The 18,939-nt window shown below is 44.6% G+C and overlaps 1 protein-coding gene across 2 annotated transcripts in view; it reads right to left on the bottom strand.

The window, feature by feature from the left end:
* Positions 1-18,939, bottom strand: part of LOC102574094 (desmoglein-2) — a 42,927-nt gene that overhangs the window by 23,056 nt on the left and 932 nt on the right. The window contains exons 2-5 of one of the 2 annotated variants that reach the window (XM_014606779.3): positions 5,396-5,431; positions 4,284-4,418; positions 811-969; positions 480-624 (exon numbers count right to left, since the gene is read on the bottom strand). In XM_014606779.3, the coding sequence (XP_014462265.2) occupies positions 480-624; positions 811-969; positions 4,284-4,418; positions 5,396-5,431 (475 nt within the window). The remainder of the gene's footprint in view (positions 1-479; positions 625-810; positions 970-4,283; positions 4,419-5,395; positions 5,432-18,939) is intronic. The other variant, XM_019498695.2, reaches the window with a different exon arrangement.

Consider the following 18,939-nt stretch of genomic DNA (forward strand, 5'->3'; position numbering starts at 1 on the left):
TTACTCCCCAAATGTATGGATGTGAATAGCAAGCTGATGTTTAATATTATAACACCAGGGGTCTCTGTTATGGTTATGATGCACTACACTGCAGACTAATGAAGCTCATGGCCATGTTACTTTTTGATGTCCAATGGAGGCAGATATGGAGATTCATGCAGTGTTAACTGTGCTATCAGCAGAGCTGTAGGCAACAAATACATGACCTTTATTCCCATTTGACTGCTTTTCACATTTTTGACTTGGTAGGTTGTATTCTGCAGCAATCTTAACTGTCACTAAACATTGTTCTTATGTATATTTTCTTGTCTTCTTTTCTTCAGGAAATAAATAAAATCAAACAGAGGTGTTGCCATTTCTCTAGTTTAGAAATGGTGAAAAGTAGACAAAGCAGTTAGAAAAATGTATTGGGAGGATGAGTCAGTGACCACACAGCAACATTACTTAATATGCTAACAGTTAGATAAATAGTATCTTACCTACTTCACTTAACTCTTCCACAGAGCCAACAAAAATTTCCTGGGAAAACACTGGAAAGTTGTCATTTATATCTAAAACTTTAATTCTGAGGTCTAGTGCATTTTCCAACTCGTGACCACTTTCATCGAATGCCTGACCTTTAAGCTGCAATAATACAGAAATAAACAGGAATATGGATATCTCTACATAGTTTTAGACTGTTAATTTTCATTTTGCAATTGAGAAATCTAGAGACATTAAAACAAAGCAGTGGCATTAACTTGAAAAAATGAGAAGAAAGTGCTTGTATAAAAAAAAAAGAGAACATTATAGTCTGTTGAGTAAACTTACCCAAAACATTGGAGTTTGTTCTCGGTCAACTATTCCTGTTATGTTCAGTTCTCCAGTTCTCTTATTGATAACAAACAGTCCATAAGGTGGTTCTGTTACTCCTGGGCCAGAAATTTTGTATGTAATTATCATACCAAAATCTTCAAAATCTGATCGAATCTAAAAAGGAACAGATTTAGTTGCACTAAATACATTTCTTTAAAAATGCATAGAAAATACATTTTTCTCCATCTTCAACATATATAAACAAACAAACATATGAACACAGAGTAAAAGCTTCATTTTTCTTGGCCCTTGTGCAGAGAGGGAGAAGAGCATGCAAGAATCACAGCCCCTCTCTGTACCGGTCCTTAGATCCAGCTGAGTTCCCAGTGATGAGCACACTTTACCACAATTAGCAAAAAGACAAATTGTGCGCTCCCGAGTTTCTCAAAGGCTTCTAGAAAATAGCCCCTTCAAGAATGTAAGTACAATGCAAATTACATATTCTGGCATTTATGTCACTGTAGGCAGCACTGCCACCTTATTATAAGATTACTCAACATTTTCCATTTTCAATTACATACAACTTTGCAAACTTTAACATTTTGCTTGAAGTTTTCCATAACCTGTGTGCCTCACGCTAAGTATTTTTTGTAAAGTTTAAGCCAAAGTATTTCAGCAATTGCTGAGGAACCCCCGTCCCCTCCCCCCCAAAAACAAACAACAACCCACCTGGAGTAGGGAAAAAGTATATTGTTTCACAATACAGGTTTCCCTCGCTTTATGCTGTACATGCATTCCTGGAAAACAGTGCATAACTCGAATTCGCATAAAGGGAACCCACTTTACAATGTAACACATAGGGACATGTTCCAAGACCTTGACTGTACTGACCCCCAAACTCATTTCTACCAGTTTTACAAGACAATTTTGGCGCTCACCAACAGCAAACAGTGCACACAAGCACAGGGCACTATCATAATGGGGATGGCAACTATAGAAACATGTGTCGCAGACAACAAGCGAGGATCCACATGGGAGACTATATTTTGGTGTGAGGAACTCCTGCAATGCATCGCACAAAGCACCTGACTGCGGGCTTCCACTACACAGATAGCAAGAGTGAATTTACCTTGCATACAATTAATTTTTTGGTATAAAAAGGGTCATCGCACAAAAGCGAAATCACACATACATAATCCACATAAAATGAGGGAAACCTGTACTAAAAAAGAAAATAAATCCTAGTGAACTTTTTTTGAATTGCTTTAATGCTCCTATGCTTTGGAGTATAGACATGACATCTGAAATGGAGGCTGTGTCAGTGGCATGCCCTTTGCTGTTCTAGGTGTATGTGTGTGTGGCTGGGGGGCGGGGTGTTCCAAACACTAGAGAGTTTTTACTGACCATGGCTGCTCCCCCACAGTGCAGTCCCATGCACACAGAGCTGTTTCTGGGGCACCAGGCTCCCTGGGAGCTCAACATTCTGGTGTTTTCTCTAAATCAACATCTGTGGTTAGTGTCCCACCACTCTTAATTACACTACTGCTAAGCATATTCCAGTCTCTCACAACTTCTAATGCTAACCAGACAAAATATGCAGCAACCTCACAGAACAATGAAGCAAGTTTCAGCCTGTGCTGGAACTGAGACTGTGCCTGTGCCATCCCCACAAAGCAGCTGAGTATGCTCTTGATGAGGGCTGTGAAGACAGAGCTGGGCTTTTCCCTACAATTACTGATCCCAGATGCCTTGGACTGGGGTGGGGCCAGAAACCAGAACTGAGAGCAGACAGTTATGTCTTATCTGTCTGCACGATGACCTCCCCGCTGGTATCTGAGCACTGTGAAAAAGGAAATTGTCCAATTTGAATGCAGAGGAACAAAGAAGACAAAGAGGGAAATGATCAGATTGGACAGGCAGCCTGATGACACCAGAGTAGGGTACTCTGGCTGGGACTGGCTAGACAAAGAGACCAGAACAGGGAACTGGAGAAGCTGAGTGGAGGACAAACTGGGTCAGCATGGGCAAGGAGATTTGGATTAAGTTCCAGTGTGGGTTGGGAGGGCTAACTGAGAAGTAGGTGGGAATAGACAAAGAACTGCAGGAGGGGTCTGGTAATAGTTAGGCAAATAGACTGGGTCTGAGAGGTGAGTCCTGTTGAGTAAACATTGGAAACGAGTCAGTACAGGAATGGAACATGGTGCCAGGAAGAAATGGCTGGAGGAAGCAGGGCAGGAGGGGACGACGCCAGGAAGGAGAAGCAGACAGAACTGGCTGTGTCCACTAAAGCACACTCCCTTGCAGATCCTGCAATGGAACTCATGATTGCAAAGTCTCATTACTCCTCTGCTGCTGTAGTATTGCAGTGACTATAACTGCTTTAGTTGCTTATCTTGTTATTGACTATAATTGTTTTAACTGTTTATTTTGTTATTTCTCTTTTTATGTAAGGAAAAGATTTGACCATTATGATAAAGTTAGTATTTGGAACTAACCATCTATTTTAAATTTCTTGTTGCCTAGCATAAATGTATTTGACCTGTTGGTCTCATGACTTTAGAACTTAAATTTAGTATAAGGAAAACACTTGTGTAAGGGTTTGTGGTATGTCTGGTGTGTGTGGATATATCTGGTTTATGTGGAAAGAGGTAACGAAAGACTAAATGATGGACATGTGTGCCAGCAACACAGAAAGACAGGTCTCTTGCAGCAGGTGAAAATAGCCTCTGTGGTTTAACGGTTAAGAGCTGCAGCAACTTAGAGTCAGCAATAAAGGATTACCAAACACTAAATCATGCTACATCCTGATGGCTGAAGACTGCAATTGATGGTCCCTGAAGATTGCAGATCACAAAGCCAGAAGATCATGACCTACCAATTCCAGCCTGCCAACAGAGCAAGAAGGACGGCCTTTGAATCTGACTCAGCGGAATCCATAGGCTCTATGGACAGCTATTACTATAAAGAATTAACACAAAGACAAGGCTTTGGGTCTCTTCCACCTGCAAGGAGTTTTGGGCGTGTCCAACAAGACCTGACTCCAACTCTCTTGGCCAGCCTGGCCAGCCACCAGACTGACCTTGAGCAACTTTGAAATTTGGTAACACCTTAACTTTGCAGGCCTGTCTAACTTCTGTGTGTGTGTGTGTGTGTGTGTGTGTGTGTGTCTTTTGAATGAATAGATGAATGAATAAGTATGTATGGGAATGAGTGAAGCAAATAACCTTACTGTTCTTTATTCTTTTCATGTTGCATGTTTTATGTTCCAATAAATGCGGCATTGTGCCTTACCCCCGATAAGATTCCAGCTTGTTTTTAATTCACACTGTATGCCCTGTGCGCACAACACTACCAGCAAATAAGCATGAAACCCACTGCAAAGTGTGTGCCCAATTTCCTTCTGATGTTGGTCCAAACAGAGGATGACAATCTATTATTAAAATCAAACCGTTTCAGTAAAGTTATCCTCCATACTGTTTTTAACTTACTCTAGCAATTGGATTCTTCTTGGAGTTGTCCTCCCCTTCCTGAATGACAGCTGGTGGAACGATCCATTCTCGCTTTTGTCTGATGAGGCTGAATTGATTAGAGAGTTGATCATTTTTGCCACCCTCCTTTAAAACCTGTGGATATTGGGGGGAATGTGTTTAAATCTCAATGTTATATTTTGGTCATTTAATGCTGATGTTCTTCTTAATTGGCTGACATGTTATATGGATTTTATTAATGCTTTTTGGTTGCAAATTATTTTAATTTATTTGACATTTAAATTATATTCTAACTCTGAATAAAATATGGATGACTTAAAAGGCAAGTGACCTGGACATTTCTGAAACAGATGTCACTTTCACAGAAATACAGACCAAGGGTCAGATGCTAACCCAGGGTATCAAAAAAACAGCCCATGAAGCTGTTTCATTCAGCCTGTGAGGTTCCCAGAGAGCAGGAATTTGGGAGTCAGGCAGGCAGTGGCAGAGCTATGGAGCCCCAGCAGGGGAATGGTATTGGCAGCAGTGGAGAGGGCCAATTGACAACTGCATTAATCCTCCATGCTGCCATTCGCCCTAACACTGGGACTGGATCTGATCCATGAGGCTCCTTGTGGTCTGGATCTAGCCTGCAAGGAGCTCTGCAGTCCAGTTCTGGTCCAGAAGCACAGGTGAATTTGACACTCTTATGCTAACCTATAAACCGGGGTTGTCAAACATACAACCCTCAGGCTAGATCCAGCCCATAGAGCCCCAAGATCTAGCTTGTGGGTCTTAGAACCCAAGCACCACGTGCAGACCAGGCTGGCATCCAGGCTGGACCTGACACCCCAGGTGCTGCATGCAGTACAGGGAGTTGGTTTGGGGCTCACACTGCTTGCAGTGTCCCCCTGGACCGGCCCTGTATGCTGGCTCTGGCGCACACAGATCCAGACTGGTTCTGGAGCCAGTGTGCTGGTCTGGGGCTATCCACTCTGCTATAAACAGGAGTTACCATACTGATTTTTTCATACGACTTTATAACAGGTAAAAAAAAAAGAGGGCTCAAAATATTTACCAGATATAACTTACTATTTTTTTAAACTGAAAAAGAATTCTTCATCACTACTTACCTCAAAATAAAGCGCATTTCCAACGCTGAAACAGATCTGTGAAATAAACAATAGATCAGATTATTCATTCAGCATAAGGCGTAGTGGCATTATCAATTACATTTTTTAAAAGATGGTTGTATATTAAAGAAAGATCCAATATGTATGAAGTGTTAAATACTGTTGAGACTTTTACCTGAAGTCTACCCTATATAATATACATACATTTAAATAAGACCAGAGTTTTTCCATAATTAACTCCTCTCTTATGCATAAATTATCAGCAAGTACTCACCTCTTATTTTAATACTAAAAAACAAAATATTGAAAATATAGGAATACTACAGCACCAGAATCAAGAAGAGTTCATCACTGCCTCAAATGGATCAAATCCAGAATGCTGACAATATGATGATCCTTTTACGTTCTTGAGCAAAGCCAATACTACTTGTGTCACATTATGCATCATATCATAGAATCACAGAAGTAGGGTCGGAAGGGACCTTGTAGATCTTCAAGTCCGACCCCCTGCCTGGGCAGGAGGAAAACTGGGCTCTAATGACCCCAGCCAGGTAGGCATCGAGCCGCTTCTTAAAGACCCCCAGGGTAGGAGCCAGCACCACTTCCCTTGGAAGTTGGTTCCAGATCCTAGCCACCCTAACTGTAAAGTAGTTCTTACGGATGTCCTGTCTAAACGTACTCTCCAACAACTTGTGGCCGTTATTCCTTGTTATCCCGGGGGGCGCTAGGGGAAACAAGGTCTCCCCCAAACCCTTCTGGTCCCCCCTAGTGAGTTTATAGACAGTCACAAGGTCCCCCCTCAGCCTTCTCTTGTGAAGGCTGAACAGGTTCAAGTTCTGTAGTCTCTCATTGTAGGGTCTGCCCTGCTGTCCCCGGATCATGTGGGTGGCCCTCCTCTGGACCCTCTCAATGTTGTCCACATCCTTCTTGAAGTGGGGTGCCCAGAACTGGACACAGTACTCCATCTGCGGCCTGACCAGTGTTGCGTGGAGGATCACCTCCTTGGCCCTACTCGAGATGCACCTGTGGATGCACTATAGGGTCCGGTTAGCCCTGCTGACCGTGACCTCGGATTGTCGGCCCATGTTCATCTTGGAGTCAATGATGACTCCAAGATCTCTTTCTGCCTCCGTGCTCTCAAGAAGGGAGTTTCCCATCTTATAAGCGTGCTGCTGGTTACTACTGCCCAAGTGCAGCACCCTGCACTTGTTTGTATTGAAACGCAACCTGTTTTTGTTAGCCCACCCTTGCAACCTATCCAGGTCTTTCTGCAGTCTTTCCCTCCCCACTAGCGTGCCCACCTCACCCCAAATTTTGGTATCATCAGCAAATCTGAACAGGTTGCTTTTCACCCCATCGTCCAAATCGCTGATAAAGAAATTGAACAGTGCGGGCCCAAGGACCAAGCCCTGGGGGACTCCGCTGCCCACTTCCCCCCAGGTCAAATATGACCCGTCCACCACCACCTTCTGAGTACGACCCTTCAGCCAATTTGCAATCCATCTGACTGTGTAGGCATCGATGCCACAGTCGCCTAGTTTTTTAATGAGGATGGGGTGGGAGACCGTGTCAAAGGCCTTGCTGAAGTCCAGAAAGACTACATCCACGGTGACACCTGCATCCAATGTTTTTGTTAACTGATCGTAAAAGGCAATCAGGTTGGTCTGACATGACTTGCCCCTAATGAAACCATGCTGGTTGCCCCTGAGCATCATCCCCGATGCCAGCCCACCACAGATGTGCTCCTTGATGATCTCTAAGAATTTCCCCAGGATTGAGGTAAGACTGATGGGCCTATAGTTGCCCAGGTCCTCCCTCCTCACTTTCTTAAAGATGGGGACCACATTGGCTAACTTCCAATCATCTGGCACCTGGCCCGAGCACCACGAGCACTCGTAAAGCCATGCCAAGGCCCCAGCAATAACCCTTGCTAGCTCCCTCAACACCCTGGGGTGGAGAGCATCTGGACCTGCTGATTTGAACACGTCCAGTCCCTCCAGAAGCACTCTAACCCAATCCTCCTCAACCTTAGGTCTTGAGGCGTTCCCCTTGAGTACGTCTTGAAACACGGTGGGGGAGTCCCAGTCCCTGCACAAGGAAACGAAGGTGCAGAATTTGTTAAAGACATCTGCCTTCTCCTCTCGCACAACCACCAGATTGCCCAGCGCATCTTGCAGGGGCCCCACATTTCCCGGTGCCTTCTTCATCCTCCCAATATATTTGAAAAAGGACTTTTTATTATCTTTGATCTTGGACGCTAGTCCTAGCTCTATGTCCACCTTAGCTTTCCTAACAGCCCCCCTACAGGCCCGAACAGTGGAGGTATACTCTTCTTTGGAGATAGCCCCCCCTTCCACCGGGTGTACGCTGGCTTTTTGGCGACCAGGCATTCCCGGACTTCCTCGGTGAGCCAGGGAGGCTTTCGGGCACTCTTGCCCCCCTTGCTTCTTGTTGGGATTGTCACCCCTTGGGCCCTGAGTATAGTCTCCTTAAGGAATGACCGCTCATCTTGGGCACTAAGTTCCCCTGCCCTCGAGAACCCCAGCGCCTCTCCCACCAATCTCCTCAACTCATTGAAGTTGGCCCTCTTGAAGTCTAGGGCTACTGCCTTGCTGCAGGCCCTTGACACCGTGCCCTGGATGATGAATTCCAACAAATGATGATCACTATCACCCAGGTGGTCAAGGACTTGGAGCCCCCTTACCAGATCATTGCCTGTGGCCAGGACCAGGTCCAACAGGGCATTTCCTCTGGTGGGACTGTGCACCTCCTGGGTTAAGTGGAGGTCCTGTATCTCGGCCAGGAACCTCCTGTAACGGTCTGACCTGGCTGACTGCTTCTCCCAGCAGATGTCCGGGTAATTTAGATCACCCATGACAACTACATCCCTTGCCTTAAGTGCCTCTGCAAGCTGGCCCGAAAATTCCCGGTCCAGCTCCTTCCCTTGGTTGGGGGCTTTATAGTAGACCTCCACCATTAAATCCCTCTCCCCACGACCCCCTTGTATCTTGACCCAGAGCACTTCAGCATGCCCCTCCTCTGACCTCATTTTGCTGGCAGAAGTTATGTATTGCTCTTTGACAGAGCGCCACACCCCTCCCTTCCTTCCTTCTCTATCCTGCCTGTAGAGCCTATAGCCCCTAATGCTAACTGCCCAGTCGTGGGATGAATCCCACCATGTTTCTGTAAGCCCCACTATGTCTGGGTTTGAACTGGCTATTTTGAGGGCGAGTTCCTCCTGTTTGTTCCCCATACTCCGAGCATTGATATATCAACTGAGTCAAATGTTTCAGATAACATCTGAATGTAAAAATGTATCAAAGCAGCTACTCCAGAATTATAAATGAAAGAAAGAACACTGTATCTAAAAGTCTCACAATAGTAGCCTCATCACTAAGAATCTGGGCTTTCCATGTCCCACGGATTTTCCCCATTAAAGGAGAAAAAACCAGGAAACTGCAGGGTGCCCCTTGCAGGCTGGCAGAGTTCTAGCTTGCATGGGGCTCGGGGAAGGGCGATCAGAGGTAGGGGGTGCAACGTGCATGTGTGAGCGCACACATGCACGTGGCCAGCAAAGTAGCCAGGCCTGTAGACCCCTGCAGGTAAGTCTATGGCAGGGGGCATAGGTGACGAGCGAGGGGGCAAATGGAGCATAGGTGATACATGCCAGTCTACTTGGCAAGCAGTGATATACTTCAAATTGGTTGGCTGGCAGCCAACAGTTGCTGGCTTTCATTGGATCAGGCAAATGAGGTCATAAGAAAGGGGTGGGCAATTATTTTGGGTGGAGGGCTGCTTAGTAAGCTGTCGAGGGCCACATGGGTAACCCCGCCCCTTGACAGGTGCCCCGCCCCCTGTTCGCCATGTTAAGACCAGAAGTCCTGTCCCTGACATCTGAACCTTGCCACCGGAAGTCCCTCCCCTTGCCCCTGGAAGTACTCCTTCAGAGAAGAGGGTTTGGGAGTTGGACAGTCCTGTTTTAAACTATTTGAATAAATTCTTTATGAAGGCATGTCCTGAATTTCTCTAGTGTCAATATTCAATGATTACAGACTCTGTATTTACTTCTATGCCCCAGGCTGCTCTCACTGCTCCAAAGATTTGGAGATAAGAAATTGCAAAATGCACAGTGAAATGCAGACATTTGGGAATTAAATGGAAAGGAGTTAAATTGCTGGTGATTGAGATTGAAGTCTTAAACTCTTTATAAATAAAAAGGATGACACCTTTGCTCTCCAGCCCATCCCACCTCCAACTGTCTAACTTCTGCATCTCTGAATAATGTTTTGCCTCACTGATACCTTTAACACAGCAATCCCAGAGACAATTTCATTCCCAAGTCTTTCAGTGAATAATGCTTTATCTTCTCTTTCACTGGAGTCTAGACTGTGACTGAGCTCTGCAAGTTCACTACTTCTCTGACTCAAACTTAGTTGCTCTTGCCAAGATATTATTTCCATGCCTGCAGAGGCCCTCTTTCACTCCCACACAATTTTATGGGTGGTACTGGATGATGAGGCAGAATGATTTTTGCCCTCCAGACCTGTACTTCAGGGACTGTTTTGATTATCAGCTAGATAAAACAATAAGTTCTATGAAGTATGTGTATTATGTGAGCTAAAGAATTGTAGATTGCAAATATCAGTACACTTTCTTAAGCTTTATGCATGTTGTCTGCACAAATGTATTTTATTGTCATTGTTGATATTTCATGAGTGTTGCCGAGAATGGGATTCAGTCCACAACAATGAACTTTCCACCATAAAACAGGTGTCAAAGTGTCATGACCAGCCTACTTTTCACATTGTAAGTGGGCCGCGTAGAGAGTCATGTCTCTACTTTGAGTAAATAGGTGGGGTTTAGGGCAGGGTGTGTCCCGATATGGAAAGAATCATTATATTATATGACATGTTTGAAATTTATGAATAGCCAAGTCCCTCCCTAGATAACTTTAGATCAATGGTTAGCAATGAAACAGGAAAACAAAATAAAAACAAATCAACCCCCAAATAGTTTATATATAAGTGGGTTGTTGTCAGTAAGACAGCTCAACTCTATTTGCCAGTATAATGAAAAGACCCAACAATTTTTTTAGCAGTAGAATGTTTTACTGGCTTAATACAAGAGACTTCCTTTGTTTTGAACTATGATATTTTCCTGGTACTAGCGGAGTGATATTTCCACTTGGTATTGAGTTCTGAATTTTATCTTTTAATGGCAGAGAATTGCTCTGCTTTAGAGTGGGGTAGATAGAAAAGGCCACTGCAATGCTTTAAAGTTTCTTCCAAATCACCACAGACCTCTATCATCAAGCCATTAACTGAAAACAACAGAGGAATGCAGGATCCTGTGTGATCTAGGTACCATCTGCAGACCCATTACCATGGCCCTGTGAACCAGTTTGGGAATCACTATGTGTCACCTAATTGAAAGAATTTTCAGTAGTTGAAAAATAATAATGTACTGTTTTAACTTGATGTGGCCATCAACAGTTAACATGAAAATACAAATGTTAATTTAGGATTCCTGGTTCTGAGGGGTTTTCACTTAAGTCATAAGTTCAGAATTATTCTCCAAGGAACTGATAAACAGAGCAAATGAGGAAGATGAGAATGAGAAAACCCCATTCTTTTTTAATACACGGGCTCAATACAGCTCATTTACTGTATAGCATTTGCATATCTAACTTTAGCTGTCTAAGTAGCATCTTGGGCCACTTGTGCAGATTTTAGATCCTACTCCCTCCTTGTGAAGCTCTCCTTGCCCTGCAGAACATGCTCAGAAGGGATCTGTTGCAGTGAAGTATACTCTGGTGTGATCATATTCTGGCCAGAAAGGCACAAAACTGGAGCCCGAGCAGCATTACGGTTTGCTCCCGCTTTGGCAGCCAAATGCCTGAGCGAGAGCTGTAGCACTGGAGTGCCAGCAACGCTGTGCAAGAAGCCCAGTATCGTGGGCACTTGGCTGCTGCCGCAGGAACAAGCTGTGGTGCCGAGTTTCTTCCTGCAACGCTGCTGGGGCTCCAACACTGTGGCTCTTACCCAGACACTCAGCTGCCACTGCAGAAATGTCCTCCATTGCAGCCAGAGTTGGGGCAAAATCTGTGGGTCAGTTGACTTGGCTCTGCAGGCCAGATCCAGACCGTGGGCTGTACATTTGACACCCTGCTATTACCTTTTAGAGGGGATTAGAAATCAGTAGAAAAAGTACATGTTGAAAATACCAAGGAATCAGCAAGAGTCCAAATCAAACAGGATGCACGCAAACAAGGGCTACACACTGATGTAGCATTTATTTCAGGATAAACAAAGTGCAAACATACAGACATCCATGTCTATTGTCCTGGGATAAGTCCTGAAGTTCCTTGGATAAGACGCAGTAACAGTTTATCCTGGTATATCACAAAGTACATCGGTACGGTTATCACAGGATTGGGTCATTAATACAATGGCAGGGGAGAGACACTGTATTCAGTCACTCACCAAACCCTGATTAGAAGGGCAGATAAGGTTTCTAGATATTTAAACTGACTGCTTTTTAAGGTACTGTATTTATCCAAATACAAGACAAGGTTTTACCCCCAATCAGCATGGGGGGAAAGCCCCTCATCTTATATTCACATACAAGGATAGCTCATTAAATACATTGTCTTATCATGAAACTGCTGCCAAAAGCAGCATGTGCTTAGTAATGGAAATCAACTATGAAGTTGATTAAATGCAGCCAACATTGAGCATGATTACAAAACACATATCTGGCAAACATGCTGAAGAAGTGGGGGGGGAGGGGGGGCGTGTCCCTTGAAAAAACCCCATCATAAATGGGCAGTTGCTCCTCCAGGAGGGAAGGAGCACCAGGCCTGGACATATTGCAATACAAAAGATCCAGCACCCTCCGCTGGTGCCGAAAATGCTGGTGGGAACCTACCAGAAGGAAAGGTTAATGTAGCCCATCTCTAAAATACAAAATAGTACCCATTATGTGCAGTCTCTCTCAGCACCAACTTTTTTTTCCAAGTCTTGGTGAGCCATTACATTGAATACATTTTTACTTCCTCCTCACTCCCACAGCTGAGCTTCACCTTTCTTTCCCAATTCCAATGATTCCTGTTTCTTTACCAGCTTTAAATGTCTGGCAAACCCCACCTAACGGGCCCAAAATAGTTCATCCAGAATCCTTCTGTCACCCCCTCTCTCAGCCTGTCAGTATGGCCCTACCCTCTGGACCGTGGGGTGGAACCCATGATGCCCTGCGCCCGTCTGCATATTTTTGGAGGATCCCATGACGTGTAATAAGAACACACAGTTCCAGTCATGAGTGGGGGCTAATTAGCACATGGATCCTTTTTGCAGGTATCTGGAGTACACACATACTGAGCAATGCTGAGTTGGGGGAGAGGGCGGGCGTTACCATGGTTGTTGATTTTGCTGGGGCCCAGCCCAATGAACTATATGATAAATTGTGGGCATTTTGGCTTTGATCTAGTATCATGCATACTTTATACAATCTTGGGGATAGCTCTGTCAGGGCTTTGGTCAGTGCAGATGTAGTTAGGGATCTTCTGGAAGGGCTGGACATTTTTAAATCTGCAGGCCCAGATGCCCTCCACCCAAGGGTGTTGACGGCGCTGGCAGGGGTCATTGTGGAGCCATTGGCCCAGCTGTACGAGCATTTGTGGTCATCTGGCCAGGTGCCGAAGGACTGGAAACTAGCTAATGTGGTCCCAATTTTTAAGAAAGGGAGGAAGGAGGACCCAAGTAACTACAGGCCTGTAAGCCTCATCTCAGTGCTCGGGAAGATCTTGGAGAGAATCATCAAGGAGCATATCTGTGGGGGGCCAGCAGCGGAGAACATGCTCAGGGGCAATCAGCACGGGATCATCAAAGGCAGGTCCTGCTTGACCAACCTGATTGCCTTTTATGACCAAGTAACTAAATCCTTGGATGATGGTGTTGCCATGGATGTAGTCTTTCTAGACTTTAAGAAGGCCTTTGACACGGTCTCTCACCCCATTCTCATCAATAAATTAGGCGACTGTGGCATTGATGCCTACACAGTTGGATGGGTAAAAAATTGGCTGATGGGGTGCACCCAGAAAGTAGTGGTGGATGGGTTGTACTCAACGTGGCGTGATGTGAGCAGTGGGGTCCCCCAGGGCTCAGTCCTCGGGCCCACACTGTTTAACATCTTCATCAGCGACTTGGACGAGGGGGTTTAAAGCACGTTGTCCAAGTTTGCTGATGACACTAAGTTGTGGGGCGAGGTGGGCACACTTGAAGGGAGACAGACGCTGCAACTAGATTTAGACAGACTACAAAAGTGGGCAGATGAGAATAGGATGGGGTTCAACGTAGACAAATGCAGGGTGCTGCACCTTGGGAGAAGGAATCCACAGTACACCTACAGGCTGGGGAGTTCCGCTCTTGAAAGCACAGAGGTGGAAAGGGATCTTGGAGTCATTATTGACTCCAAGATGAACATGAACCACCAATGCCAGACTGCAGACAGCAAGGCCAGCCATACCTTGTCATGCATCCAAAGATGTATCTCAAGTCAGTCCAGAGAGGCGATACTCCCCCTCTATGCAACATTGGTCAGGCCGCAATTGGAGTACTGCGTCCAGCACTGGGCACCGCAGTTTAAAAAGAATGTGGCCAGTTTGGAGAGGGTTCAGAGGAGGGCCACCTGTTTGGTGAGTGGGCAGCAGGACAGGCCCTATGAGGAGAGACTGAGGGACCTGAACCTATTCAGCCTCAGCAAGAGGAGGCTGAGGGAGGACCTGGTGGCTGCCTACAAACTCATCGGGGGAGATCATCAGCAAATAGGAAGAGCCCTATTCTCCCCAACACCACCTGGGGTGACGAGGAACAATGGTAATAAGCTGATGGAGAATAGGTTTAAATTAGAGCTCAGAAGGCAATATTTTACAGTTAGGGTGGCCAGAATCTGGAACCAACTTCCTAGGGAAGTGGTCCTCGCCCCTACCATGGGCAAATTCAAAAAGAGGTTAGATGATCACCGGTCTGGGGTCTTGTGAACCCAGCATTCATTCCTGCCTGTGGCAGGGGTTCAGATTAAATGATCTGATCAGGTCTCTCCTGACCCTAGATACTATGAAACTATACGTACTTTATACTATTTGTACGTACAGAAGTGCTGTGCGTTTATGGAGTCCCTGTGCTAAAACTTGCAGCAGTTTCAAAAAAGGTAAAATACATCAGTTCTGTATGATCTAAGCCTATATGCAAATTACTACAGATATGTTTACTTCAAATGCAGTAGGCACTTCTACATGTGCATTAACGCACCATAATTACAGCACATTAAGTTTAGTACCTGTAATAATCTTTTAGGTGATGCTATGCACAGTAGATTAATTCTGCTGCACGTTACCATGGCTTTTGCCATGACATGCTAATGCACAAGAAAATTAGTCTACCGTACTTTTAGTGTTTTGTGTAGACACACCCAGTGTTTTCAGATTTGCCTCACTTCCATGTGCTCAGGGAGAGCAGGGTCTGAAAGACTGGGTCAGTTGGGGCAGAAGGGAAGGGGCTGCAGGAGGAAGAAGCTGGGAGGCAGAGGACAAGGAGGCTACCTGATGCCCCAAACTTAATTTTCCCTGCTGTAGCAGTGCAAGGGGGCCAAATTCAAGACAAATCTCCAATGATTAGTTTCTATACCTGGGAAATAACAACATGCTTATATATTTTTCATATACAGATTCTAATTATTGGGGGGTAGTCTTAAATTCAGAGTCATCTTATATGTGACTAAATATGGTAACTGTGGCAGGGCACCAGTGGTGCCTGCCACTTTCAGGGCTAGATTAAACACTCAGCAGGTGTTTGATTACGGCAGCCATTCTAGAACTCTGGCCACCTATATAAACTAGAGCAGTTTCCTGCTAGGGACTAGGCAAGAAACACTGCCTGGCTAAGCTGCTGCATGGGAATATCTTGCAGGTAGGAGCAAGAGGCTCTCATCCTGGGCATGACCTAAAACTGTGCCCTGCTGGGAATGGGAGGCCTGGTGGGGCTCCCAGTGGCATGGAAACCCCAGGAAAATGCCAGGCCAGTTACCACCCCAGTGAAAGGTGAGTAGCCCTTGCCTTTGGGTGTGTCATATTATCCATCTAATCCAGGGAAGGCCAGGTAAGCTTCTTGAAGCTCCTGAGCCTGCTGGGGTGAGCTGACCCTGTAGGTTGAGGCATGCTTTGTGAAGTACCTGAGCCAGGAACGGGGACTCTGATCCTTGAGTGCAGGCGGGAGGCTTAGACCAAACCCAAGGGACCTGACTGGTCAATGCTGGGGCCAGGACTCAGATTGGGGTCAAAAGGGCCAGGGGCCCACTGTGAGGGATGCTCCTATAAAGCAGAGAAGCTTGAGGTCCTGACTGGCCTGAGATAGGGCCAGGGCTTAAAGGGAAGCAGAAGGTCCCAGAAAAAGGGGCCACGGCTAATGGGTGAAGGGGATGGTTGAGATGCCTGCCTGAGATGCCATCTGTGAGGCTTGGGCCACAGTGTAGGGGTGGAACTGAGCTGTGAATAGCCCCCCCCAAATCAGGGTGTATAATGGGCAGCCTCCTGCCCAACTATCACATCAATATTATTACACCAAGGCATGGCAGATAAGTGAGGTGGGTGGCTGACCTGTAGACAGGGGGCAGGTCGGTGCTTGCACCAGGCATGAAAGCTTGCTCCTGTCACAGTAACTAGTTCTGGAACTCTCAAGACAAGAAGCAACTGTTGTTTTTAGTCCTGAATAATGGCAGGATGTGGTTCAAACACTATCTAGATAAGCCACTTTGTAACAGCAATCCTAAAGTAATGAAAATCAACACTCCTGCAGAAAGGAATAAGCCTAATAAATACATAAATCACAGAGCTATATCAGTGGGTTTAAATTTCTGTCCCCATAAAATTAGGCAGGCTTTATAATAAAAAAGACAAAATTTTGGATATCAAGGATCCACTTGATATAGTATACCTGGATTTTTTAAAAGCTCTGAGGTCCCTCAAAGACTCTTAAAGAAACTAACCTGTCATGGAATCAGAGGGACCTCTCTGAGATAAACCTGATAATTTAACCCCTATTCCTTTATTCTGAGATCTATACTCAAACTGTACACTACTAATAACACACATGGTGTCAGAACTGCATTACATCTTCTGAGGATCTACTTATGGTCCCTGGGAACTGTATGGACAAAGGTGGAGTCTAACAGAGCTGGGTTCTCAGTGAAGGCTGTGTGAGATGGTTAACTATGTTTGTCTGAACTCGGGCAGAAGAGACTGCATAGATATGCACCTTGCAGACTAACTAAATAAGATCTACATAGAAAGCATAAACTCTCATGAACTCGAGGACACTTCATCAGATGCTAGATATAGGCAGGCCTTCATCGACTACTGCTGCTGTAGAAATTCAGGGCTTTTAAGTGAGTAGTTGTAGTTTCTCCAAGTAGGAAAAAACTTGGAGAAATCCACTAGGCTGCAGATGAGATGAACAAACTCCATTTATAGTAGGATACTGTGAGGAAAAATCTTCACTAATATTGTATATAGTGGAGATTTCTACTCTATTATATATAATATACTAATATTATATAATCAATATTAATATAAACTGACAATTAATATAATAATATAATTAATAAAGAATATTATAATAATTCTCCACTGTCTCTCTCTCTCTACTTTTTTTCTTTTTTTTTTTAAGTTTTTGCGAAAACTTCCCTCCAATACATCTCACCACAGAGGGGGCTATCTGGCCCCCAAGGAAGTAGGAACGGAACAGACACTCTCTACAAAATAAAAAAGGTAAAGAATGGGAGGTAGCAGGGGGAAAGGTAAGGGAGTGCTCATATCTGCTTCATTATGCTGAACGATGAAATTCTGAAAAAGCTCAATATCTTCCATGTTGGAGGTGCATATCTTTTTTTCTTCTGGCTTTTTTCTAAAGAACTCTGTGGCTAATTATAGACATGGTAGAAGAGTTACAATGTCACCAGTATCCAGGAAATCAAATTTGAGCAAATACTGAGAGAAGTGATTTTAGCCACTCCTTTACAACACTAACTTTATTTTTGTTTACCCCTGACTCAGATTTCAAACAATATTTCATTGTCAAAGATGGGACATTTCTAACCCCATTGACTAAGAGCCAAGAAAGGTCCTGTTTTCAGTCTCGAGGGAGACGCCCAACAAAAACATGGAGGAGATTATTTTATATTCTTGGTATTTCTGAAGTAGACAGCAAGCAGAACTAAATCAAAACAACCACATTTATTATTTAGTTCTGTCGTTTGAGACCTTTTCCACATATGAAAATAAAGACAAAAAGTTGATCCTCCTCTTCCTGATTTTATTCTCTCTCTCTCTCTTTTTTTTTTTTTTTTTTTTTTGTGCTGACAACCAAGTACTGCGGTCTTGTCTAGATTAGGTAAAAAGGTGCTTCTTTTGATTGAGAGCTTAAACAAGGTAGATGTAAATGTATATCCCACCTGACAATGGGACATTGCACACCTTTTAACACCACTAGTTCAATTAGACCTCAGGTCCTATCTAGCCTCGAGTTACCATGATTAACAAAAGCACCTTTTTCCAGGGGGTCTTTTTTGTTTGTTTGGGTTTTTTTGGGGTGGGTGGGTGGGTAGTATTTTGTATTGAGGCAAACTTGCCTCATACAGCCATCATCGCTCCAACAGCAGCCCATACCTTCTTCCTACACCAGACAAAACCAGTGGAGTTCTGAGCCCAGGGAGTGCCCTTCAGTTAGCCCCAATCCTACCAGAGGATGAATCTGTGAAACATTCAAACTAGTACAATATTTGTAAATTTGTCCATTGTGTTACTTAAAACAGCGAGTGAAACACTTCCTATCAACATGGTCTCACTTCTTCATTGACTGTGTTATGACAATTTGCCTTTATCATCCAAAGCTTAGGAAGCGATCATGAAAGCTGATCAAAAATGATCCATTGGGGCAATTTTTCAGAGGCAATTCCAATTCAACAAAATCAAGTATTCAAACAGAAAACCCTCAGAGGGGCAAGCTAGCTACCTCCTGTGGCCACCTGACAGCCCATGGCTTGGTAAGGTGCCAGGCTTGCTGCGCTGCCCAACTCCCAGGCTTCCTGCCCTCTTTGGTTCCTGGGGTGGGCAAGTGCCACACAGCCCCCAGCTGCCCACCTCTTGCTTGTGTGGCTCTGTCAGCTGTGGGGTGGCCATCATAGAGGACATTCCAGTTTTCTGCTACTCTGTCCTCTATTGATACGAAACCCAATGCCTTTACGTCCTCGATCCTTCTCTTCAAGAGAAAAATAGAGCACATAAAGGCATCCAGTTTTGTATCAACAGAGGACAACCGGATTGTCCTCTATGATGGCCACCCTAGTCAGCTGTCTAGCCTGCTGGCTGCTCAGACAAGCTGCCAGTGAGCAAAAGATTATTTTTTTTATTAGAAATATATAAAAAATACATAAAAGCATAACAAAAATCTCGTACTCACAAGAACCGCCACTAGAATTATCATACAAGCAAA

The sequence above is a fragment of the Alligator mississippiensis genome, chromosome 3, assembly GCF_030867095.1.
Source record: "Alligator mississippiensis isolate rAllMis1 chromosome 3, rAllMis1, whole genome shotgun sequence".
NCBI classification, from domain to species: Eukaryota; Metazoa; Chordata; order Crocodylia; family Alligatoridae; genus Alligator; species Alligator mississippiensis.